The sequence below is a fragment of the Canis lupus genome, chromosome 34, assembly GCF_048164855.1.
Source record: "Canis lupus baileyi chromosome 34, mCanLup2.hap1, whole genome shotgun sequence".
NCBI lineage: Eukaryota > Metazoa > Chordata > Mammalia > Carnivora > Canidae > Canis > Canis lupus.
The window spans coordinates 1,814,820-1,841,721 of NC_132871.1; the positions used below are offsets into that span (position 1 = coordinate 1,814,820).

General features: G+C 36.3%; 1 protein-coding gene across 5 annotated transcripts in view; it reads left to right on the forward strand.

Moving 5' to 3' along the window:
• ZSWIM2 (zinc finger SWIM-type containing 2) overlaps positions 1 to 26,319 on the forward strand; it is a 33,134-nt gene extending 6,815 nt beyond the window's left edge. For all 5 annotated transcript variants that reach the window (XM_072810848.1, XM_072810850.1, XM_072810845.1 and 2 more), the window contains exons 4-9: positions 4,978 to 5,188; positions 11,874 to 12,125; positions 15,532 to 15,616; positions 16,300 to 16,412; positions 24,008 to 24,161; positions 25,075 to 26,319. In XM_072810848.1, the coding sequence (XP_072666949.1) occupies positions 4,978 to 5,188; positions 11,874 to 12,125; positions 15,532 to 15,616; positions 16,300 to 16,412; positions 24,008 to 24,161; positions 25,075 to 25,887 (1,628 nt within the window). In that variant the 3' untranslated portion in view covers positions 25,888 to 26,319. The remainder of the gene's footprint in view (positions 1 to 4,977; positions 5,189 to 11,873; positions 12,126 to 15,531; positions 15,617 to 16,299; positions 16,413 to 24,007; positions 24,162 to 25,074) is intronic.
• The last annotated feature ends 583 nt before the right edge of the window (positions 26,320 to 26,902 follow it).

The window sequence follows — 26,902 nt, forward strand, 5'->3', positions numbered from 1 at the left end:
CTAGTCATGTGCTTATTTGGCCTACAATAAACCCATCTAAGAATTGCAATGACATTTTAAAATTTATTAGCAAATGTTTATAATATTCGTAAAGATTAAAATGATAATAAGTGTTCGATTTTTTTTTTTAGTTCTAAGAGTATTGGTTTTATTTAGCCAAGTTAAATTCCCCTCAACTATCACATAAGAATAATTACAATAAACCTTTAAAAGTTGTACTAAATAGTAAATTAATGTCAGTGTTTCACAGAACTTTATTTTTACTCTTCTCTCACTTGACACTTTCTGAGGAAGGTCTCCCATTTTCCGCATCTGCTGTTTCCTCTGTACCAGTGATTTCAGGGTCTTCTCAACCAAGAGGTATTTCCAGCTGCCTTCGGGGCAGATCCGTTTTAGAGGTTCCAGAGGTAGATATTTAAATATCAAATTTCTTCCCATTTGTGCTCCCATCTTGTACTCCCCACCCCATGTATTGGCTTTGCTGCTTCTTTAGTCTCCAAAACCAGAAAGGAGGGGACTTTTCCTGCCCCAGTTTCTTCCTTCGTATCTCTGGTCGGAGCCAGGAATCCCGTTCACGTTGTATCTCGCCTTCTTCCCCACGGGGCTCTCATCTCTCCGCCCTCTTTCTCGCTTTTCTCCAACCCTCAGGAGCTCTTCATAGTGCTGCCAGTAGCCTCCTCCTCTTCAGGGCCTGCACTTCAGGGCTTCCTCCTTCACATTGTAGACAAAAGGTTCTTCCTGAAGTGTCCCTTAATTCTCTACTTCATCCTCTCTCCCAACCCCTTCATACACCATGATTAGGTTCTATGATCTATACATATTGTTTTCTTCTCTATTCCTTCATTTTATCCACCTGAAGTTAAATGTTTTCATCCTCTCCAAGTCTTATTTGTTCTCCCCACTGTTGTACAAATCATTTCCGCAAGCGTCTATGCTAGCGCTGTCCAACGGAGACATCATGCAAGCCACGTATGTAATTTCCTAGCAGCTGCATTAACAAAAAAAAAAAAATAGCAAGAAAAAGGGAAATTTAATTTCAATCATATGTGTTGATTTAATTCAATACATCAAAACATTATCACATCAAGAGGCGATGAATATAAAAATTATGCAGTATTTAGTAGGCTGTCCTCAAAGTCTAGCAGGTATTTTATACTTACAGAGCATCTCATCTCAGACGCTACCTTTTCATTGGAAATATTCACTCTGCACTTAGATTTCAAAAAGTAATCAGTTGGTGAAAAGATTCATATGACACCCAAATTGTTGCAAATATAAATTTTTTAGTGACTATTATCAGTTTTCAGTTTCAATTTAAATGAAGCAAAATTAAAAATTTAGTTTTTCAGCCACGGGAGCCACATGTCAAGTGCTCAGTAGCCACATGTGGCTGGTGGTTGGCCAGTTAGACAGTGCCCCTCTGTACCACCAAAGTCAATGAATATTCACTGTACTGTGCATTAACCAAGAGCCTCTGCTTGGTCCTTTATATAAATCAAAACCTATGAATACTAACATTTCTGGGTGTTACTATTTACAAAAAATAGCAATTTGATATGGATCAACATAACATTTAACATTGTGTTACCCTTTGTACTTCTTGAGGACAGAAACCATGTTTTGTTCCATAAATATGAGTCTACCATAGTAGGGAATTTTTTTTAATGTTCAATCCTTTATATTCATTTTGAAAAATGAATGCTTCCTACTAAAATAAAAGATCTCCCATGTTTCCTATATTTAAAAGAAGTTTTAGTCAACTTTGAGAAAATCCTATTTGCACACCTTAAAATTTATCATGTAAATGGAAGCTAGAACAAACATCCATGAAAATTAATTTAAAGAAAGCTATAAACAGTTATTCATTAGGATTATGTGACGTGTGTACATAATGGAGGAGATGGTTACTAGTGATGAGGGAAGAGTGTTCTGTTTTGTTTTGTTTGGGAAGAGTGTTTTGAATATCATTCCCAGATTCTTCTAAAACACATCAGAAAACAAATATTTGGACCCTAGTGTTGCATATCAAAAATATGACTTATTTTTGAAGACTTACAAAGATGATTATGCAGGAATTGTATTACAAAGATACCAGGCTTTGAGCATTGGACATTTCTTTTTTCTTATCGTCCAACAAATGTTTTTTTTTATTTTTTTTATTTATTTATGATAGTCACACAGAGTGAGAGAGAGAGAGAGGCAGAGACACAGGCAGAGGGAGAAGCAGGCTCCATGCACCGGGAGCCCAACGTGGGACTCGATCCCGGGTCTCCAGGATCGCGCCCTGGGCCAAAGGCAGACGCTAAACCGCTGAGCCACCCACGGATCCCCAACAAATGTTTTTAAGCAAAACCTACATTTATCAACCTAATAGTTCCTTCTAAATACAATGTCTGCTTTTTGATAGTTTACTTTTTAACAGAGAGCTGAGGGACAAATAACTAAGAGCCAGAAACTTCTCCTCCTTTTCATTTTACAAATGTTGGCATAGAAAGACTTTTAGTCTATCCGGCTCCCCTCTCCTCTTTATAAGGGGGATTCTGAAAGGTCCACTGCTAACAGCAGACAGAATGCAAAGTATAAACCAGACTTTTTGAGCTCCTCTCTTCTCCCTTTCCTCTATTTCTTGTCTACTAAATACCATCTGTTCCTTTTTTAATAAAATATTTAGATAAAGTAAAAACCACATTTAAGGGAATTTTTTAAAATTCCCACTGCAAAGATATCATAAACTTTTATGCTTTCTTATTTCCTTTTTGAGTTTATATTTATGCAAACCCAGTACTCCACGGGCACCTTGTCTTCTGCTTTTTTTATCAAACACTGTTGCTTTGTAAACATTTTCAATGCTGTGTAATCTATGTAATTAAAGTCATCAATGGCTAACATTATTCCACAGAATATAGTAAATCATAATTAGCTAACATTCTTCTACCGCTAGTCATTTAGTTTATTTCTAACTACGGTTATATTCCTGGTACATGAAGCTGTCTCTTCCTTCAACTATTTCTTTAGCCCAAAATCTCATGAATTGGGTTTTAGAGTAGAAGTATTGATATTTTTAAGTCTGCCGCCCATATGGATTGCCAAATCAATCTTTAAAATACTTTTAGTAATTTGCAATTTGAGCGGTGTATCAATTTTCTGCAAGTTTTGCTTTGGAATTCATGTGTTAGGTACATATTATTACTTAACCATAGTGTGAAAGGCATGAACAGAACACTTAAGTCCCCAAAGAAAATAACTTAAAAATACACAGAAATACTTTGAAACATTAATAATATTTCCATAGTTTTAGAAAAAAAAAAGAGGCTAGCCTACAAAACACGAAAAAATGCCAGATACAAGGTCCATGATAATCGGTAAATTTGCATAAGAAAATAGTTTCCATTCTCCCATGTATCTAACACACCCTTAGAAGATCTAGAATGCCTTCATATGACTTTTCTAAATATGAGAAACATAACATTTCATTTATTTGTCATTACTTATTCAGTAGCAATATTCATTCTGTGTCTGTGCCTCATTCTTATTTCAACTCACTTGTCTTTGATGTTTAATGAAATTGAACATCTTCCATAAGGTTAGCTGTCTTGCTCTTCTCTATAAAAGAATGTTCTTTCCTAGTCTCATACATTTATTTTTTCCAAATTGATCTCAGAAGAGTTTGTTTCTCCCTTGTATCTTCCAATTCATATTACACCACATAGGACAGCTTCTGGCCAGCTCCTTTTATGAATTCCTATATTCAGTGATTCTGCTGCCCTAGAAAATCTCTATTCCCAAAAGCACAATTTTTTTTCTTCTTTTTCCTCCCCATGTTTTGTTGGTGGTGGTGGTGGGTTTTTTGTTTTTGTTTTTTTGTAGAGAGCAGATGTTGCTCCGTCTCTGTGACAAATAGCCATCATCCCCCAACTTAATGGTTAATTACAGTATGTTACCCTCTTACATTCCACCTGCCACCCCATGGCATGCAAAGAACAGAGATTTCTGTACTGAAACGTATCTATGATGTTTTCAGTATTTTTAGTGTCTAATCAAGAGTCTTTCCAGAAAAAAAATGAAGCTTTTCATGAACTTGTGAATGTTTTAAAAATTTATTAAAGGATGTTCTAGATATAATACAGGGTATATAACAGGAGTAGAATTCAGGGCACCAAAAACAGACGGCATTTAAATTATGGCATGTTACAGAGAGAGAAAAGGAAAAGAGCCTGAGATGAGCCAGGGAATGAAGAATCTAAGATACCCTGGTCAAAACCATATGTATTATTAGAAAATAATTTCTTATCAGGACAGCAAGATGGAGAAAATTCATAACTCAAAGGATGCATATCCCCAGGTAATAAGCAACATAGTTCATAATAGATTGTCCTGAGGAATACTGACCAAATCTGTGAAAGATGTGGCTACCAAGATCCTCTGACAGACCCTCTCCCCTCTTAAACCAGGACGGGAGAGTCGGCACCGTCAGCTGAGTCTTGCTCTCCCATTATCCATCCATTCTTTACTCATCCAGCAGATACTAATTTTACTGGCTTCCCAAATATCCCTGTTTCCCCTTTCTGCATTTGTGCCTGTTTTTGTTTTTGTTTTGTTTTGTTTTGTTTTGTTTTTAATTCTATGTTGTAAGTATTTGTTTATGGAGAAGGTGAACAGGTCAGATTGTAAGATCGTGACACCGATCCAAGGAGGAACACGATCATGTAATCAGTGTAAAACCTTTATAACCCTATATTTGCACTCTTTCCGGTCACAAGGGGAAAAAAAGATAACTTTCATTCTTCTTACAAATGACTCTTTCCTGCCCTTTTGGTTCGGAATAAATACAAAAAGTGGTAAATGTAGGTATAAAAATTCAATCACAACAGTCTTTCCGATATTTGGACAAAAAATTCTAACTTTCAGCATAATCTGTTACATTTCTGTATCTCCAGTTTTGCCACCGAATTTTAATACTTTGGAATTTTTCACTAGCTGCTTTGCGGTTAGGTCTCGTGGAGAGAGAAATCAGTGACTTGCTCCAAGGAATACATCGAGTTCAAACTCCCCAAAAAAGAACAAATGGCGAAGCTGTGCACATTGAGGAAGACGGATACATCAAACAGAAGGAAATTGGCTCAGATGATATGTGCTCTATTTGTCAAGAGTTACTTTTAGAGAAAAAGCTTCCTGTCACATTTTGCAGGTGACAGATGTTTCTTTCTCTATTTTATTGAAGTATAATTAAAATACTGCATTTATATTAGTTTCAGGTGTACAATGTAATGATTCAGTAATTCTGTACATTACTTAGTGCTCATCAAGGTAAGTGTACTCCTAACCCTATTTCCCCCGTTCCCCCACTCACGTACCTTCTGACAGCAACCCTGACGATTTCTGATCTTGACCATCTCCCTGTGTGTCTGTCACCCTGGTGTGTGACTGCTTTGGAAAAATGTCTATTCAGATCCTCTGACCATTTTTAATCAGATTATTTAGGGGCTTTTTGGTGTTGAATTGTATAAGTTCTTTATATATTTTGGATATTAACCCTTATCAGATAAAGCCCTTGCAGATATCTTCTCCCCTTCCGTAGGGTGCCTTTCGGTTTTGTTAATTGTTTCCTCTGCTGTGCAAATAGCATTTAATTTTTAGGTAACCCCAATAGTTTAATTTTGCTTTTGCTTCCCCCTTGGCTGAGGAGACAAATCTAGAAAAATGGTTCTATGGATGATGTCAAAGAAATTACTGTCTGTGTTTCTTTGGAGATTTTTATGGTTTCAAGATCTCACATTTAGGCCTCTAATCCATTTTGAGTTGATTTTTGTAAGAAAGGGGTCCAGTTTCATTCTCCTGCCAATAGCCGTCTAGTTTTCCCGGCACCATTCATTGAAAAACTGTCTTTTCCTTGTTGTCTATTCTTGCCTCTTTTGTCGTAGATTAATTGGTCATCTGTGTATGGGTTTCTCTCTGGGCTCTCTCTTCTGCTCTATTGATCTGTGCATCTGTTTCTGTGCCAGTGCCGTACTGTGCGGATAACTGCAGCTTCGTGTGTATCTTCAGATTTGCAATTGTGATACTCCCAGCTCTGTCTTACTTTCTCAAGTTTGCTTTGGCTATTTAGGATATTTTGTGGTTCCATACAAATTTTAGGATTATTTGTTCTAGTTCTGTGAAAAACGTTGCTTGTATTCTGATAGAAATTATATTCACTGTGTAGGTTGCTTGGAGTCGTATGGACATTTTAACAGTATTGACTTTTTTCAATCCTAGAACACGGACTCTCCTTCCACTTGTCGTGCCATCTTCAATTTCCTTCATCGGTGTTTTAGAGTTTTCAGAGTACAAGTCTTTCACCTCCTTGGTTAAATTTATTCCTAAGTATTTTGTTCTTTTTGATGCCATTCTAAATGGGACTGCTTTCTTAATTTCTCTGTCTGCTACTTCGTTATCAGTGTAGAGAAATGCAGCAGATCTCCGTATGTTGGTCTTGTATCCCATGACCTTACTGAATTTATTTATTAGCTCTAGTATTCTTTGCTGGAGTCTGTAAGGTTCTCTATGTATAGTATTATGTCATCTGCAAATACTGAATGTTCTATTTCCTCCTTACCCATTTGAATGTCGTGTATTTATTTTTAGTCTGACGGCTGAGGCGAGGACTCTCAGTAATGTGTTGAATAAAATTGGTGAGAGTGGACATCCTTGTCTTGTTCCTGATCTTAGAGGAAAAGCATTTAGTTTTTCACTATTGAGTATGATTTTAGTGTGAGTTTTTCATATATGGCCTTTATTATATTGAGAAATTATTTCCTCTAAACCTATTCTGTTGAGAGTTTTTATCATGAATGGATGTTGTACTTTGTCAAATGCTTTTTCTGCATCTATTGAGATCACTTTCTTTGGTCCTAACTCTTGCTAATCTGATATGTCTTGTTGATTGATTTATGAATATTGAACCACACTTATATCCTTGGAATCAATCCCATTTGTTCATGGTGAGTCATTTTTCAATGTATTGTTTGATTTGGTTTGCTAATTATTTTTAAAAGATACTATTTATTTATTCATGAGAGGCACAGAGAGAGAGGCAGAGACACAGGCAGAGGGAGAAGCAGGCTCCATGCAGGGAGCCCGACGTGGGACTCGATCCCAGGACCCTGGGGTCACTCCTTGAGCCAAAGGCAGACGCTCAACCACTGAGCCACCCAGGTGTCCCAGGTTTGCTAATATTTTGATGAGGATTTTTACATCTATGTTCATCAGAGAGATTGGCCTATACATTTTTTTTGTAGTATCTTTATCTGGTTTTGGTCCCAGGATAATGCTGGCCTACTAGAATGAATTTGGAAGCTTCCCTTCCTCTTCTATCTTTTGGAATAATTTGAGAAGAATAGATATTCTTTAATTATTTGGTAGAATTCACCTGTGAAGCCATCTGGTCCTGGACTTCTATTGGGAGTTTTTTCATTACTTATTCAGTTTCCTTGCTACTAAATGGTCTGTTCAAACGTTCTATTTCTTATTGGAAGTAGATTCAGTTTAGGAAAGTGTTATGTTTCTAGGAATTTATCCATTTCTTCTACATTGCCCAATTTGTTGGTATACAATTTTTCATAATATTCTCTTTTAATTCTTTGTGTTTCTGTGGCATTGGCTGTTATTTTTCCTTCTTCATTTCTGATTTTATATATTCGGGGCCTCTCTCACTTTTTCTTGATGAGTCTGGTGAAAAGTTTATCAATTTTATTGATCCTTTCAAAGAACCAGCTCCTGGTTTCATTGATCTATTATAATGTCTGAGGAGAGGGTTTTTTGTATCTTTTCATTTATTTCTTCTTTAAATCTTTATTATTTCCTTCCCTTTACTAGCTTTGGGTTTTGTTCTTTTTCTAGCCCCTTTAGCTATAAGGTTATGTTGTTTGTTAGAGATCTTCCTTGCTTCTTGAGGTATGTCTGTATTGCTATAAATTTCCCTCTTTGATCAACTTTTGCTGCATCCCAAAGATTTTAGACCATTGTGATTTCATTTTCATTTGTCTTCACACATTTTTTTATTTCTTTTATATTTTGATTAACCCGCCCATTGTTTAGTAGCATGTTATTTAGCCTCCATTTATTTGTGGTTTTTTCTGACTTTTTTCTTCTGTTTGATTTTTAATTTCATAATGTTATAGTCAGAAAACATGATATGATTCCAGTCTTTTTGAATTTATTGAGACGTGTTTGTGGCCTAACATGCAATCTATTCTGGAGATTATTCCATGTGTTCTTGAAAAGATTGTATATTCTACTGTTTGGGGATGGAATATTCTGAATATCTATTAAGTCCATCTGACCCAACGTGTTGTTGAAAGCCACTATTTCCTTGTTGATTTTCCATCTGGCTGATTCATTCATTGATGTAAATGGGATATTAACATCCTCTACTATTATTGCATTACTGTCAATTTCTTCTTTTATGTCTGTTAATAGTTCCTCTATGTAGTTAGGTGCTCGCATGTGAGTACACAAACATTTACAGCTGTTATATCCTCTTGTTGAATTGTTCCCTATATATATGTAATGTCCTTGTTTTTCTCTTGTTACAGTCGTTGTTTTAAAGCCCGTTTTGTCCAATATAAGTATGGCTACTCTGACTTTCTTTTCACTTTCATTTGCATGGTAAGTGGTTTTCCGTCTCTTCATTTTCAATCTCCATATGTCTTTCAGTCTGAGGTGAGTCCCTTGAAGGTGGCATATAGATGAGTTGGTATTTTTTATCCATCCACTCACCCTGCCTTTTGATTGGAACATTTAGTTCATTTACTTTTAAAGTAATTATTGATATTTAGGTACTTATTGCAATTTTGTTACTTGTTTTATGCTTGTTTTTGTAGTTCTTCTCCATTCCTTCCTTCTCTTGCTCTCTTCTGATGTGGTTTGATGGCTTCCTTTTGTGTCATGCTTGGATTCCTTTCCCTTTATTTTTTCTATATAATTTATAGTTTTTTTAAATGTATGATCGCTATTAGGTTCATATATAACATCATGGATATAAAAGTCTATATAACGGGCACCTTGGGTGGCTCAGTTGGTTAAGTGCCTTCAACTCCGGTCATGATCCCAGGGTCCTGGGATGGACCCCCTCTTTGGGTTTGCTGCTCAGGGGGGAATTTGCCTCTTCCTCTCCCTCTGCCTCTGCCCCAATCATGCTCTCTCACTCACCCTCACTCATGCACTCTCTCTCATAAATAAAATAAGTAAATAAATAATATATTTTTTAAAGTCTATATAAAAGTATATATTAGGGCTTCCTGGGTGGCTCAACAGTTGAACGTCTGCCTTCAGCTCAGGGCATGATCCCAGGGTCCTGGGATCCAGTCCCACATTGGGCTCCTTGCATGGAGCCTGCTTCTCCCTCTGCCTGTGTCTCTGCCCCCGCCCCCCCCCCCCGCCCGTCTCATGAATAAATTTTTAAAAATCTTAAAAAAATAAAAGTATATATAAGTTGGTCACTTAAGTTTGAACCCATCTAAAAGCACTACTAGTCTTGTAGTTGGGCAGTATTAGTGGTCACACTGGATGCCTGCCCTCATCCTACCTGTTGGGACTGCAGTCACACTGAACTCAGGGCACTCTCCTGTGTTGTCACTTGAAAGACTTTCATGGGTGGATGGGGCCAGAAGTCAGACCTCATGCCTGCCCCCAGTCTGCGAGCCAGCACTGCAGTTGCACTGGCTGGCAGGGTGGTGTCTAAGCTGCCTGCTGTAAGGTTTGGCTGCTGAGACTGTGGGTACACTGGTGTGTGTAGTTAGCTGCCTCTCTCCCCAGGGTAGGCGTCACTTTGCAATGGTGCTGGTCCCTGCTGGGACTGCTTGCAGAGTGTGTTAGACCAGGAGCTACTTTGGTGGGACACCTGCTAAGTGGGGCAAGTTGGTTGGTCTGGCTCCACAGGATAATGTGGGGGCAGGAAGCACTGTGATAGCAAAATAGGTGGAGAGTGTGTATGCTGGTTCCTGCAGGTATCCGGCTATCTAGCCTCTGGGATGGGGAAAGATAGAAATGGTGCCCACCAGCTCTTTTGTTCTTGGAGAAGTCTCCTAGTGATCCTTACTCCTCTGAGGCACGTTCTGAAATTAGTAAATCAATCTCCTTCATGATAACCCCGGTGCTTTTCAAACTGCTGCTTTTTTGCTGTATTTTGGCTGGGGCTGGGTTTTTGTTATGCTGCTCTTTAAGGGTGGAGGGTCAGTTTCCTATCACCCTGTGGCTCTCCTGGAGCTAAGCCCCGCTGATGTAAAAACTGGTAAGCCCTACTGGTTTTCAAAGCCAAATGTGGTGACTCCTCTTCCCCACAGGTTCCCTGTGCCTTGGGTGCCTAGGGTTGGGGCCCATCCTGCCAGTTGTCCATGCTTGTGGTGTCCCTCGTATTTGTAGTTAGTCTCCCCAGGGGTTTAGTTCCTGAGCCTATCTCTGCTCCTCTTATACTTTTCAATGTTAAATTCCCTCCACAATTAACTGTGAAAAGCCCGTTCTGCCCATGTTCCAGGTGAGAGTTAACTGCACTTAGGTGGCTCTTGTGTCAGTGTGAGTGTCTGTTAGTCAGGACAAGGTGAGCTCAAGATTCTATTTTGCCATCTTCTCACACTTCTACATGTTTTTCCTTTGGATATTTGAAGCTTATGAAAAAAATTCTAATTCAATATGTTTGTAACTGATTCTTCTAAGACGTATTGATAAACAACAAAAAGCTTTACCTATTGCTTATTATTTAATTGTCCTTCTTTTGTTTCCTAACATAGCCATTGTAGAAGGTCCTGTTCTTATTCTAAACATTTCTAGGCTACATTATAAAGGGCGAAAATTAAAGCCTAACTCCACTTCACTCCCCTCTCTACCTTAAGTTATTAAAGTAGGATAATTTTCACATTTTTGTTTTATACACATGAATAAATGTCATGGCTTAGACCAGTTAAAAAGAATTTTCTGAGAGTAAAGACAGTACTTTAATATTATAAAAATTCTTTTCAGTTTCTCAAAATTCTATCTTTAAATCTAAATAATTGAAATTTTTACCCATACAAACATTTGTTAAGAGTGTCATATTCATACTATTCTTTGAGGCACTATAAAGTTGGACTTGGATATTTGGGTAACTATTTACTATTGAACTTTTCATTTTCTTACTCCTGATTATTTGTCAAAATTTTCATTCACGTAGTTTTTTTTTTCATGTAGTTTTTCACATGGCTGCTTCTACTGCATATTTTTAAGTTGCTAACTATTTTCCAAAATATTATTTCTCTCAGTAGATATTTGTCAGGTACTATTACATACTGTGTGATTTCTAGGAAAATAAGGTAATACCCCAATCTCAATGATGCTTTTTATTTAAAAAACAATAATTATTGCTATAATTTTCCTTTTGTTAAGATTATATTTGTTGTCTCTTTAAAAATGAAAAATATTGGGGTGCCTGGCTGGTTTAGTCAATAGAGCATGCAATTTTTGATCTTAGAGTTGTGGGTCCAAGCCCTGCAATGGGTGTAGAGATTACTTAAAAAATAAAATTTTTTAAAAAATGACAAATATTTTGATGATGCAGAATTGTTTACCACCATTTCATCAGAATGGGGGAGAGTTTGTTAGGAATCCTAATGCATTAAATTAAAGATGATAGATTGGGTAGGTAGATAAGATAGTGGTTATGTGTATAATCAAGCTTTATTTGGAAAATCGGTTCAGAATCTATTTTTATGGGAAATAATGATGGTAGCACTGAAAGTGCTATATATATAGCACTTATATATATATAACTTATATATATATATGTATATATATATATATATATATATATATATATAACTTTGGTGTATACAAATGGTAAATTCAGATTTTATTTCTGACAGGTTTGGCTGTGGCAATAGCATCCATATAAAATGCATGAAGATCCTGGCTAACTATCAGGATCCGATTTCAGATACTTCCATGTTGAAATGTCCTCTGTGTAGGAAAGAGTTTGCACCATTAAAACTTGTTTTAGAAGAATTCAAAAACTCTAGCAACCTTGTGACTGCAGCTGAAAGAGAGCGACTGGACAAACACCTTGGAATTCCCTGTAATAACTGTAAACAATTTCCAATTGAGGGGAAATGTTATAAGTAAGTGTCATCAGTAAAATTATAAACATGTATTCTGACCTTTTTTGAACTTTAGGAAACTTGGAGCACTAGGGTACTAGTCATTGAGACGGCCTCTTTCCTTCAGTGTGTGTGTGTATATATATAGTATGTTTGCCTTACGTGATGGTTACTTATTTAGGATTTCCAGACTGGTTTATGTCAGCCCAGTACCTCCAAAATTCTGATTGTTTTATTTCTTCGCTTACACAAAGACATTGGCTTTGTACTCCAGCGTAGATTGAGAGCCTGAAGTAGCATCCTGCCCTGGAAGCTCTGGACACAGGCCTGTTGCTTTGGCCTAAATGAGTTTCCAAATTCAGAAGCCTCAACTTCCAGACCTCTCAACTTCTATGACTTTCTTTGAACCATCAACTGCCAAAAGCTCCTAGGATTGAACTGGAGGGATATTGACCAGATGGACTGAATATTTAATCAAGTTTCACAAACTCAAAACTGCAATGAGTTCATGCTTTTTTCTTTAATCCTATGCCTCAACAACAATAAGATAAATATTAGAGAAAACAATTTTTGTTACTTTTTAAAGTAATCCCCAAACTTTCCCCCAGTTGCCATACTAAAACAGCAATTAATTGCTATGCTTGGGAGATTGCATTTTAATTAAAATTTTAGCTTAACTGTATGTTAAGAAAATATATTCTTTTTTTTTCAGTCTTCCTAGAAAAATACATTAGGATGAGCCCAATTAATATATATTTTTAGAACCCTCTCATAAAACCAAAAAACTGTTTTTATCACTCTCATCAGCAAATGATAACTCTTCTGCTCTGAAGTGTTTTAGTTCTCTGTTTTCTCTATGTGTCACATGGGATAAAATCAACTGGATCACTATAAGTAAAAGTATTGGAAAATGAGTGGCCTGAGAAGGCTCCAAAGGAGCATTTTAAATTGAGGAAGAAAGGAAGAATTTTGTAAAGGTTTGGCAGGTGTTCAGCTAAAGTCAGGAGTGTTGGTTAAATAGAGTTCTTGACAAAGGAAAGACTTGATCTTCAGTTTTAGCAGCCATTGCTTTTAAGAGGTATGGATTCCAACAGTAAGGAGCCAAGATAACGTGTGGAAGAGGGATTAGGAGGAACAGCTGTGGGGGATAAGGGCAAGAAGCGGCCATGGTGCAAATTTCTCCATCCTCATTGTTGCCTATTCCTCAAATGATCAGTGTGTGGCTTTAGTAGATTATTTCAAGTCTTCTTTTAAGTCTTTTGTTGATGGCAGTGCACTCCACCATCACTCTGAGCTTTCTGACTGCTCTTTGTGTCTTAGTGGATGATTCTTCTTACTACCTCTTGCTCAGGAGGAAAAAATTTTCTGTAACTTTCTAGGTTCTTCTTGTTAGTCTGTTACTGTAACTGACATAAAACAGATTAATAGCAGAAAAAAATTAAACTTGTTCCTGTGGGAGCCTCCCATTGACATGAGAAGTTCACTTGAGGCTTATAAGCCATCTGGAGCTAGAAGGGGATAGGGGTCTGAGGCTTCAAAGGGAAAGAAGACTATGGGAAGATGGAAAGAGCCAATGTCTGCCATGCAGAAACAATGGAACACAGAGGGGAATTTGGACAAACAGGTCCTGCTGAGCTCCCTCCAGCTTTCCACAGTGAGCTCACACTTCTTTGCAGTTCTCTCTCCTGAAAGCTCTCTTTCTGCTAAATTCCTTTAGCAGTTGAAGGGGAGGCAAAAAAGCTCCTCCTGAGTCTTTTGGGCCTTGATGACTTCAGCTCAAAATAATCCGCATGCCAAAGTGGCACATTCTGGGGAGAATCGTTCCAAACTCAGGCTTTCTCCACTGTTTTGCTCTCTGCCCACTGCTCTACACCCTCCTTTGAGAATAACTTCTCCTCTCTAGGTTTAGCTCACAATTATTTACCTCTATATCAGTCTTTTTTACAAATTAAAGAATGTATTTCAACATCTGTGACTTCACCCTCATTGCGTTCCCTCAAATACTGACATTTAGTCATTAGACTGAAAAACTATTCCTAGTAGTTTTAGGAATGGATTGAGTAGGAGACAAACTAGAAAGCTTTTCAGTTCCTTCTTCATTAGAGTTTCACAATAGAGCTAGTTATCTTTTAAGTAGCTAATTTCACTATATATATACATATATAAAATATTTTTATAAAAATATAAAATATTTTTTTTCTTGCCTAACAAAATTTGGTGTATCAAATAAACTGCACCACTGCTATGATCAATTGATAAGGATTTCTAAGAACTTTCATGGACATATAAATAGTAATAATAAATAAATTCGTGCTTGTGCCTGTAAGATATCTGAAGGATATATTTTCTCAAATTTCTCATGGAAATAGTTTTCTAAATCTCTGATAACTTGAGTAAGAAAATAAGCTCATTTGATTACTGCTCAGAATATGATTTGTCTCATGAATATTGCTGCAAGTAAATTAAAATTATCTGCTTGTTGCAAAATATTTATAAATGTAAGTTTTAGATGGAGCTTTTGTGGAAAGTGATGTTTCTGTTTATCAGCTTAAGAACTTTTTATACATACACCTTTTTTACATGTTGTGAGCAAAGAGAGGGAATATAATTCCTGTTTTCAAAAAGTATTCTGCTAAGTATAATTCTTGCATCCATGAAACAATTGGAAAACACTGGATAATCAAATGATACAATACCTAAGAGGTTACAAATCCTACAGGAATTTAGAGAAAGAAATAAAAGGAAAGCTGAGGTAATAGGGGAACACATCCCAAAGGGGATGCATGGTAGGCAAAATAATGCCCTCCCAAATATGTCGTCTGCATTCTTATCCTCAGAACCTATATATTATGTTACGTGTCATAGAGAAACGAAGATTGCAGGTGCAAATAAGGCTGCTAAACACTTGACCTTGAAATAAAGGGATTATTCTTGATTATCTGGGCCCCGTGTAATCACAAGGGTTCTTAAAAGTGGAAAGGAAGCAGAAAGAGAGTCAGAGGGAAATGTGACTTTGGAAGAAAGGCCCGAGACCAAGCATTCCTTGCTTTGAAGATGGAGGAAAAGGCCACGAGCTGAGCCCAGGAAGGTAGACGGCCTCTAGAACATGGAAAAGGCGAGGGAACGGATCCCCTCTAGAACCTCCAGAAACGAATACAATCCCGCAGACCCCTGGATTTTAGCCCCTTGAGACCCGTGTTAGACTTTTATCCTACAAAACTCTAAGATAATAAAGTTGTGTTGTTTTAGCTGCTAAATGTGTTATGATTTGTTACTGTAGCAGTAGGAAGCCAAGATGGGTGAGATAAAATGGGCCTCGTCCTATTTGCCTAGTTCTCAGGAAATTCTGGCAGGAATTGTTCACCAAAACCACCAAAAATGACTGGATTTGTGTTCTTGTCTATGTCTTGGTCTTCTGTGTTTGTAGGTGTACCAGATGCATAGAGTATCACTTATGCCAGGAATGTTTTGATGGCTGCTGCCACCTTTCTCACCCATTTGCATTTCGTGAGGTACCGTATCCATCTTGAATTTTATATGGCGCTTGTGTTTGTGCTGTTGGAAATCTAAGTGAAGTCAATCTAAGAATAGATAACACTTTCAGTAGAGCTGATTGTTTTTTAATAAAAACCTAAGACCATATTTTTACGAGAATTCTTTTTCATAGGAATGTACAAGGCAACCAGTTCTCACATTGGTAGTTTATAAAACTAACACAGTAACAAAATCTGGTGATATTATACATAAATCAGGAATTACAGCTACTAAGCTGGAAAAGTCATTCAAAGAAAAAAAAAAACCTCAGTGTTTCAAATTGATATAACTTATTGACGACCACTTGTGGTTTTAAAATTTCTGACATCAACAACAATGAAATTTTATTACAATCATTTGAACTGTATACTTAGAAGTTAGTATCTCCTGTTGCTGAGATACTATCTATTTGTTACACAAGATAAAACATCCACAATTACCATTGTTGATTAACATTTTTACCTTAAAAGTCAAGTTACAGTAGCTATGCAATCGTATATTAGACTCACTAATAACTTGTAAATTTTTTAATATTGAAAAAGGTATATTTTCAAATGAGTCTTTGTTATTCGCACTATGTTGTTGCTATGCAACTGATTTTAATGCACGAAATTAAAATTTCCGTGATTTGCAAAGTAACACCAATTTTTACCTATTACAGAAGAGAAATCAAAGATGGAGATCACTAGAAAAAAGATCAGATGAAATTGTAAAATGTGTCAATATTAAAAATGAGATAGAAGAAAAGATGCCACGTTTTCAAGGAAAGGAAGGGTGAGATTCTCAGTCAAGCTTACATTTCATTTATGATATGAGACATTTAAATAATTTTTCAGTTTGAATAAGTTTTATTCTTTCCTTTTTCAGTAAGTATGAATCATCTGCTGAGTAACATTATTATACAAGCAAAGATGAAGGCTCTAGAGTCAGATTGCCTGGATCCAGATCTTGTACAAATTGGCTACAAGTGACTTTTGGGCTCATTACTTCACTTCTCTCTGCCACATTTTTTTCATCTTTAAAATGTGAATAATTATAAAACCAGACTCATAGGAAGTTTGTGAATATAAAATGAGTTAATACACACAGTAAATATTCAAATAATGTTGTCTATTATTATTAATCCTATCAGAGATTCTACTAGGTGTTAGGGATATAGTAGTTCCCTCGGTAAATAAATGGTTGTCTAAATAAATGCAAAATTAAAACTGACATAAGTTATTTTTAAAAAGTGCAGGGGGATCTGATATTTGCTCTGAAGTGATTGACCTCTAGGGGAAGCCAGTCTTGCTCCTGATGCCCCCACTGTTTCGCCCTCATGGAGGAAGAATGCTGAGCAGATTGGTTGTATTTCACGACACTGACGGGGCTGTTTATTAGTGGATAGGCCTCCAGATTCTTTTGTCATATTCTTTATTAAAGAAAATTAAATATGCTGTGTATTATTAGCCTATTAGGTACACTATAAAACATATACAAAAGAAGATCATTTTGAAAGGACAGGATAAAATTAATCTTTAAGAAAATAATTTCAGTGAGTTATCCAAATAAAAACTGTGCTTGTTCTCGGAGCATAAAATACGTCGTGGGTGTATAATAAACCTACAGGATAAAATTAATCTTTAAGAAAATAATTTCAGTGAGTTATACAAATAAAAACTGTGCTTGTTCTCGTAGCATAAAATATGTCGTGGGTGTATAATAAACCTACGCAAAGGCTCTCCATCTCCATTTCCTCTGGCTCTGGCTAGGTATCACGCCAACCCACGAGAGCGACAAACTGTATAACTAAAGGTTTTGAAGAATTTATAGGTGAAAGTGAGAGAACATTAGGGTAGAAAAGAAAAGCATTCTAGGCAGAGAAAGTAGAATGAATAAAAGATAATTTCAAGATAAAGTATGGTTACCACCTTAAATAATAAAAATATACAGTTCTTTTTGGGGGGGGGTCGACAATTAGACGACCTTGGTAAAAGCAACCGTTGTAGTGTGATGGAAGTATATCTGTAGAGTGATAAGAAATATAAATGCTTCTGAAAAATATAAGCATACCTTGTTTTTTTTTTAATTTTTTATTTATTTATGATAGTCACAGAGAGAGAGAGAGGCAGAGACACAGGCAGAGGGAGAAGCAGGCTCCATGCACCGGGAGCCCGACGTGGGATTCGATCCCGGGTCTCCAGGATCGCGCCCTGGGCCAAAGGCAGGCGCCAAACCGCTGCGCCACCCAGGGATCCCCATACCTTGTTTTATTGTGCTTGACTGTATTATACTTTACAGATATGCATTTTTTTTTTACAAACCAGGGGTTTGTGATAACCCATATCAAGCAGGTATATCGGTGCCATTTTTCCAACGGCATTTGTCTCACTACATGTCTCTGTTAACATATTTTGGTAATTCTTGCAATATTTCAAACTTTCTCAGATAGTTATATTTGTTATGGCGATCTGGGATCCGTAATCCTTGACATTACTATGTAATGTTGTTCTCGTGCCTGCGAATACAACATCCATTCTTCACCCTGTGAATTAATGAATAATTTTGACTTCAAGTCTTATTATTATTTTTTTATTTATTTATGATAGTCACACAGAGAGAGAGAGAGAGAGAGGCAGAGACATAGGCAGAGGGAGAAGCAGGCTCCATGCACCGGGAGCCTGACGTGGGATTCGATCCCGGGTCTCCAGGATCGCGACCTGGGCCAAAGGCAGGCGCTAAACCGCTGTGCCACCCAGGGATCCCTCAAGTCTTACTATTTAAGAAATACATTTAAGCAAACCTCTGATTCTGGGAGAGTCAACATAGAGCGTTAGCTATGTTAGTTTCAGGTGTACAATAGTCTGCACTGAGCGCTGAGCCTGACCTGGGGCTGGATCTCAAGCCCCTGAGATCATGACCCAAGCAGAAAACCAAGAGTCTGAGGCTCAACCGACTGAGCCACCCAGGCACCTCCTACCCATTTTCTAATTCAATTATTTGATTTCGGGGGATCCCTGGGTGGCTCAGCGGTTCAGTGCCTGCCTTTGGCCCAGGGCGTGATCCTGGAGCCCCGGGATCCAGTCCCACGTCGGGCTCCCGGCATGGAGCCTGCTTCTCCTTCCACCTGTGTCTCTGCCTCTCTCTCTCTTTCTATGTCTATCATGAATAAATAAATAAAATCTTTAAAAAAATTATTTGATTTGTGTGGAGTTGTATAAGTTCTTTACATATTTTGGATACTAACCATTAATCAGATAAGTTATTTGCAAATATTCTCTTCCATTCAGTAGGTTGTCTTTAGTTTTGTTGGTTGTTTACTTTGCTGTGTAGAAGCTTCCTACTTTGCTGTAGTCCTAATAGTTTATTCTTGCTTTTGTTTCTCTTGCTTCGAGAGACGTATCTAGAGGGGCCCCTAAGTGGCTCAGGCAGTTAAGCATCCAGACTCTTGATTTTTGGCTCAGGTCAGTCCACTGGAAGTTCTCTCTCCCTCTCCCTCTGCTTCCCCCTCCCTTGTGCTCACTCTCCCTCAAATAAATAAACAAATCTTTAAAAAGAGAGAGAGACATATCTAGAAAAAATGTTGTTACAGCCAGTGTCTGAGAAATTACTGCTTATACTTTCTTCTAGCACTTTCATGGTTTCAGGTCTCACATTTAGGTCTTTAATCCACTTTGAGTTGACTTTTGTGCGTGGTGTAAGAGAGTGGTCCAGTTTCATTCTGTTGCATGACGCTGTTCACTTACCCAAACACCGTTTATTGAACAGCCTTGTTTCCAGTGCATATTCTTGCCTCTTTTGTCGAAGATTAATTGGCCATATACGTGTCGGTTTATGTCCAGACTTTCTATTCTGTTCCATTGATCTAGTATGTCTATTTTTCCGCCAGTACCATACTGTTTTGATTACCACAGCTTTGTAAGACAGCTTGAAATCTGGAATTGTGATACCTTTAGCTCCTTTTTCAAGATTGCTTTTGCTATTCAGGGTCTTTTGTGGTTCCATTCCAATTTTAGGACTGTTTGTTCCAGTTCTGTGGAAAATGATGTTGGTATTTGTATAGCTCTATAAAAATCTAGAAAAATGCATTAAATCTCTAGATTGCTTTGAGTAGTGTGGACATTTTAACAATATTTGTTATTTCGTGAGCATAAAACGTCCTTCCATTTGTTGTGTCATCTTCAATATCTTTCATCAATGTTTTCTAGTTTTCACCCCCTGGTTAAGTTTATTCCTAGGTATTTTGTTCTTTTTGGTGCTGTTGTAAATGGGATTGTTCTTAATTTTTCTTTCTGCTGCTCATTATTAGTATATAGAAATACAATGGATTTCTAAATGATTTTATATCCTATAATCTTACTGAATTCATTTATCAGTTCTAGTAGTTTTTGGTGTAGACTTTAGGGTTTTCTGTATATAGTTATGTCATCCGCAAATAGTGAAAGTTTTACTTCTTCCTTACTCATTTGGATGCCTTTTATTTGTTTTGCTTATCAGATTGCTGTGGCTGGGACCCTCAGTACTCTGGTGAATAAAGGTGGTGAGAGTGAACATCCCTGTCTTGTTCCTGACCTAAAGGGAAAAGTTCACAGTTTTTCACCATTGCGTTTGATGTTAGCTGTAGGTTTTTCATATATGACCTTTATTATGTTGAGATATGTTTCCTCTAAACCTACTTTGGTGAGAGTTTTTATTATAAATGGGTTTTGTACTTCGTCAAATGCTTTTTCTATATATATTGAAATGATCATATGATTCTTATCCTTCATCTTGTTGATGTGGTGTCTGATGTTGATTGACTTGCAAATATTGAACCACTTTTGCATCCCAGGAATAAATCCCACCCGATCATGTTGAATAATCTTTGTAATGTATTGTTGTAAGTGGTTTGCTAATATTTTGTTGAGGATTTTTGCGTCCATGTTCATCAGGGATCTTGGCCTGTAGTGTTTTTTTGTAGTGACACTGTCTGGTTTTGGTATGTGATTGATTCTGGAGAATGTTCCATGTGCACTTGAAAAGATGTATTCTGCTCTTTTAGGATGAAATGTTCTGATTATATCTATTCGATCCATGTGACCCAACGTGTTATTCAAAGCCACCGTTTCCTTGTTGATTTTCTGTTTGGATAATCTATCTGTTGATGTAAGTGAGATGTTAAAGTCCCCTACTATTGTATTACTACCAATTATTTCCTTTATGTTTGTTATTGGCTGCTCATGTTGGATTCATAAATGTTTATAATTGTTATATATATATTTTTGGATTGTTCCCTTTATGATTATATAGTGTCCTTTGTCTCTTGTCACAGTCTTTGTTTTAAAATCTATTTTGTCTGATAAAAGTACTGCCTTCTTTTCACTTCCATTTGCACGATAAATGTTTTTCCATCCTTCATTTTCACTCTGCCTGTGTTTTAGGTCTGAAATGAGTCTCTAGTAGGCAGCACATAGTTCTTGCTTTATTATCCATTCCATCACACTATGTCTTAATTGGAGCATTGAGTCCATTTACATGGAAAGTAATTATTGAGAGTGTATATTGCTGTTTTTTAACTAGTTTTATGGTTGTTTTGTAGTTTTTCTCTGTTCCTTTGTAATCTTGCTCTCTCCTCTCATAGTTTGCTGGCTTTCTTTAGTGATATCCTTGGATTCCATCCCCTTTATTGTTTGCATATCTATTACCAGTGTTTGATTTGTGGTTACCATTAGGTTTATATATAACATCTTGTGCATATAGCCATCTATATTAAGGTGATGATTACTTAAGTTTCAACCTATTCTAAATGCACTAAATTTTTACCCCTCTCCCCTCTGCATTTTAGGTGTATGATGTCATACTTTATATCCTTTTATTTTGCGAATTCCTTGACTGATATTTATAGATATACTTAAGTTTACTGCTTTTGTGCTTCCTACTTTTATTACTGCTGCTTATGGCCTTTCCTTTTTACTCAAAGAATCCCCTTAAGCATTTCCTGTAGATCTAGTTTAGTGATGATGAATTCTTTTAACTTTTGTTTGGGAAACTCTTTATCTCTCCTTCTATTCTGAATGATACCTTACTGGATGGAGTATTCTTGGCTATAGATTTTTTTCTTTTACCACTTTGAATACATTATGCCCCTCACTGCAGTGCCTGGTTTGGGGCCTGGCCCTTCCCCTCCCCACACTAATGGCATTTCTCCCTCCTGCAGACAGTCTCACAGGTCAGTTTGGCTCCCAACTTGCATCTCTGCCCTCCCTACCCTCTTTGATGTAGTCTTCTATCATTTAGCTGTTGAGAGTCTGTTCTGCAAGTCTTCAGGTCATTTTCTGGGTTATTTAATCTGCTGTCAGTTTACCTAGGTGTAGACATGGGATGCAGTGAGCCTGGGATACTCTTGCTCTGCCACGTTCCCTGGAAATGGAAATTCATTTTGTAAGGCTCTGGTTGTCATAATGAATCTTCTGGTGGATCTGGGCAAAGTAAATTAAAAATCTTCTGGAAAAAATTCACCATTCTAGATGCTATTAAGAACATTATTCAAAAAAAAAGAACATTATTCATGGAACAGATCATAATATTAATATTAACAAGAGTTAAGAAGAAGTTGATTCCAGCCCTCACGAATGAGGGATTCAATATTTCAGTGAAGGAAGTAACTGCAGATGTGGTGAAAACAGCAAAAAAACTAGAATTAGAGGTGGGCCCTGAAGATTGACTGAATTGCTGTAATCTCATGATAAAACTTTAATGGATGACGAGTTGCTGCTTATGAATCAGCAAAGAAAGTGGTTTCTTGAGATGGAATCTACTCCTGGTGGTGAAGATGATGTGAAGATTGTTGGAATGACAACAATGGATTTAGAATATTACATCAACTTAGTTAATTAAAGTAGCCACAGGGTTTAAGAGAATTTACAAATTTTGGGATGCCTGGGTGGCTCAGTCAGTTGAGTGTTTGATTTTTGGTCAGGTCATAATTTCAAGGTCATGAGATTAAACCCCATGTCAGGCTCTGAGCTCAGACAGGAGTCTGCTTGAGATTTTCTCTCTCTCCTTCTCCTTCTGCCCCTCCCCCTACTCACACACACAGACACACACACAGACTCTTTCTCTCTCTCTCTCTCTCTCTCTCTCTCTCTCTCTCTCTCTCTCTCTGAAATAAATAAGTAAATCCTTTTTTTAGAAAAAGACTATTGACAAATTTGAAGGAAGTTCTTCTGTGGGTAAAATGCAACCAAACAGCATCACATCCTATAGAAAGGAAGCATCAATTGATGAGACACTAGCTTTGTTGTTGTCTTATTTTAAGGAATTGCCACAGCCATCCCAGCCTACACCAACTAGTACCTTGATTAGTCAACAGTCATTAACATTAAGGCAAGACCAGCAAAATATTACAACTCGCTGAAAGTTCAAGTAATGTTAGCATTTTTTAACAGTACTGTTAGCATTTTTGAACAGTACTCTTAGCATTTTTTAGCAATAAGGTATTTTTAGTTAAAGCATGTACATTGCTTTTTCAGAGATAATGTTTTTGCATGCTTAATAGACTACACTATAATGCAAATATGACTTTTATTTGCCCCTGGGAAACCAAAACATTCACTTGACTTGCTTTATTGTGGTTCTCACTTTATTGTGGTGGTCTGGAGCCAAGCCCACGATATCTCCGAGGTATTCCTGTATTTGAACTTTGCTCTCAATGACTTTTAAATGATAGGAATGTGTCTAAGCTTTAATCAAGTTTTGTTTTTAAATATTTGTTTTATCTGCTTTATTAGTTGTTAATGGCATCAAAAAGCAGTTAATTTACATTAATCTCAATTTGGTTAGTTGCTACTTAATGGTACAAAAATAGGGTTGGTACTTCTAGAGTAATATTAACATAGTCTAACAATACTAAAGTAGTGAGCATATACTCTAAGGGAAAATGAGTTTCCTCCTAGATTCTCATCTACCAATTTTCACAGTAGCCCAGAGTATCTAATGTGGCTTACCATGCACCAAATGGCATCATGAATTGGGTTGTATTTTTCTAAACACAAGGCGGAAGTGTTGGGTCAGACTGAAAAAATTTGAGTATACGGTTCTCATTAAAATATTGTTCTTGTTTCATAGACATTAAAAACTACAAATAAAAAAATTTCAGTTTAGTATTTTTATTTGAAATGACTAAATTTTGTTATTTATGAAGTTGGTGTTGAAATTGGATCCATCTTGTTCAACATCAATACAATAGATTTTTTTAACTTCATAATGTATGAGATTTATTACCTTCATTTCAAGAAAATATTGAATTCATTTACATTATTTATATGGAGGTTATTTACCTGTGCTATTGATTACTTCCTGATCGATAAACACATATAAGTATTCATGTCTTTCTGCTCATTTTCATTCAGCCCAGTTTACACACCAAAACAAGTGGTGAAGTCACTGCCTCTCTTACTTATTACAAAGAATAGTAAGATGCTTGCTCCAGGCTATCAGTGTCGACTCTGTTTGAAGGCATTTCATCTCGGTCAACATACAAGATTACTACCATGTACTCACAAGGTAGCAGTCACATCATATTAGTTTGACTTTCCTTGTAGGGCCAGTTTTTGTGAATTAATTGACAATTTAAGTGTCTCTTTTCACTTTTTATTTGTGTTATGTGCAGAGATGTTCATATTGAAGAGTGTGTAAGGTAGAGCTGCAGCAGAGACCATTGAGAAGGCAGCTCTGTCCCTTATGGATGGATTTCTATTGGTTAGGACTCATTTCTGTATACTCTATCCAGGAAAGACAAAATAGCTCTTCAAATTAGATTATCTACTTTATCTACTTTAGTTACCCACAGAAAAAAAAAAAGCTTGCAGAATAATAAGGTGTTTTTGTTACTCTTTGGATGAAACAGAAATGTTTAATTTGACATAATTATTATTTCAAGTGAACTCACTGAAATTAAAGTCTAATGTTGTTCAATGACTATTGGCAACCAGGTTTTTTCTGAAATAAAGTTACTTTAAATAAGTATTTATAGCTCTAGAGTCACCTTTACTTAAAATGTCTGATAGTTTGCTTTCTTCCCAAGAATGTGATTTATTATTTTACACCTTACCATCATCAGATCCGTTTCCAACTCTAGTTGGTTGTGACTATTTTTGTCATTTAATAAATTTAATTCATTAGAAAGGAACAGTGAAATTAATGGCTTGAATAAGTAATGGGATTTAATGAGGTTACAAAAATGATGTCCATAAAAGCCTTTCCATTTTAAGGTTGAAAATGGAGATCAGTCCATAACCCATTCCATTTTTCTCTTCAAATTGTTTCCATAAAACTTGATAAATTATAATTATCTTCCATTCTTGCTAAATAGTTTTAATAGTAACACAATAATGAAACTGGGAGAAACTTGCATAGATAATACACATCATAAACAAGATAATTGTATCTCTGATTAATTTATAACCTTTTTTTTAAGTTTCATAGGAAATGTATTGACAATTGGTTATTCTACAAGTGCAACTCATGCCCTATTGATGGACAAGTTATATATAACCCTTTAATCTGGAAAGATACAGCAGTAAATGGACACGCACATCAGTCCACTTCAAATGCAAGCATCACTCATCTGTCAAAACAGGAAGAACCAGAACTTTTTATTCCTGGTACTGGATTAGGCTTAAAACAAAATAGACTTGGAATTTTACCAAGCATACCTCAATGTAATTCTGGAAAACTGGATACACCTGAAAGTTCAGCAAATACCTATCAGAATATAACAATAGATGATCAATTCTCTATCAAATCAGATGATTCAAAGTCAAGGAAATTAATCTATGAATATAAAATTAGCCAACATTTTCCCAGGTATCTTCAAGATTTACCAACTAGAACTGTTGGAAAAATGTCATCTCAAACATTTCTTCCTTCTATTGCTCACAAGAATATGGTATGTTCCACTGGAATGGAAAGCCCATGTATCAGTGAAAAACACTACACTGGTCAAAGCCAGAAGATGGCCAAAGACTGTAAACGTATTAACCACAATCCAAAGAAGACTCTTGGTACTAGAATAAAAGAAGAGAAGAAGAGATCAAGTACTTTCCTCCCAGAAGATTTAAATCTTGATGTCAATCGGGGTACAACTAAGATTAGTTCGCCCAAAAGATGCAATAATTGCATGGGAAAAATTAGACAAAAATGTAGTAATCTGTCAAGAAGGCCTGAATCTCATCCTCTAAAGACAAAAAGTCCTGAGCTATCTTTAATATTGGAAGGAATTCAGTTATGAAGATGTATTTTTATTAACATCAGAAAATATTTGAATATTGAACATAAAAGTGCTTCATTTGTAGAATATAAATACTGTATACTCTTGACAAATGTACATAGACTTATTTGTCATCATTTTACCTACTTGTCTATAAATTACTAACTACTCTAAAAGAAATGACCACATTCTTTATAAGCCTTTAAGCATTAGGTGTTTTGGTGAGTATATTCGGGATGTTGTTAATTATGAATAATTTTTAGAAATTTTATTTCATATTGATAAAAATAATTATTTTTACTTAAATTAAGGAAATAGATTTTCCTTGCATTGAGCCACTGTTTTTAAATATTCCACTTGATAACATGTAATATAGAAGAATTCTTTTCAAGATCTTGTATATTTTTTGCATCTTCTTATATTAATATTCACCATAAACCTTAAGAAAATCCAGAGGGTAGTTGTCTTTTTCACTTTATTTCTCTAAAGGTATTGCTTATACATTAAATGAAAATAAAGTATTTTATAATGCTATAAGTTATGCCACATTTAGAATGGTTTTGCTGATTTTAAAAAAGATAGAAGTATAACCAAATTTCTACTATTTGTACTATTTTTGAAGCCTGAATACAATTACTTAATCCCCTCACCCCCCTTAAAATATATTTGGGGGCAAGGACCTCATTGTCTAGTTCACTGCTGTATGGTCGACATACAGTGCTTGACAAACATGGGAATTCTATATTTGTTGAACTACTGAATCAAGAAGACAAGTGGCCACATAGCAGGGAGGCAAAATGAAAAAAATACGTGATATTAGAAAACCAAAGAAAGAAAATGTCTTCAACTAGGTCAGGTAAGATCAAGACTGAAGAATGCAATTTTGCTTTAGCAATAAGGAAAATAGTCGTAACCTCAGCTAGGAGAGTTCAGTGGAGTGGTGGGAGCCAAGTCTAGGTCAGATTGCGTTGGAGAGAAAATGGCAGGTGAGCACATGGAAACAGGGAGTATATACAACTCAGCACAAGAGATTACG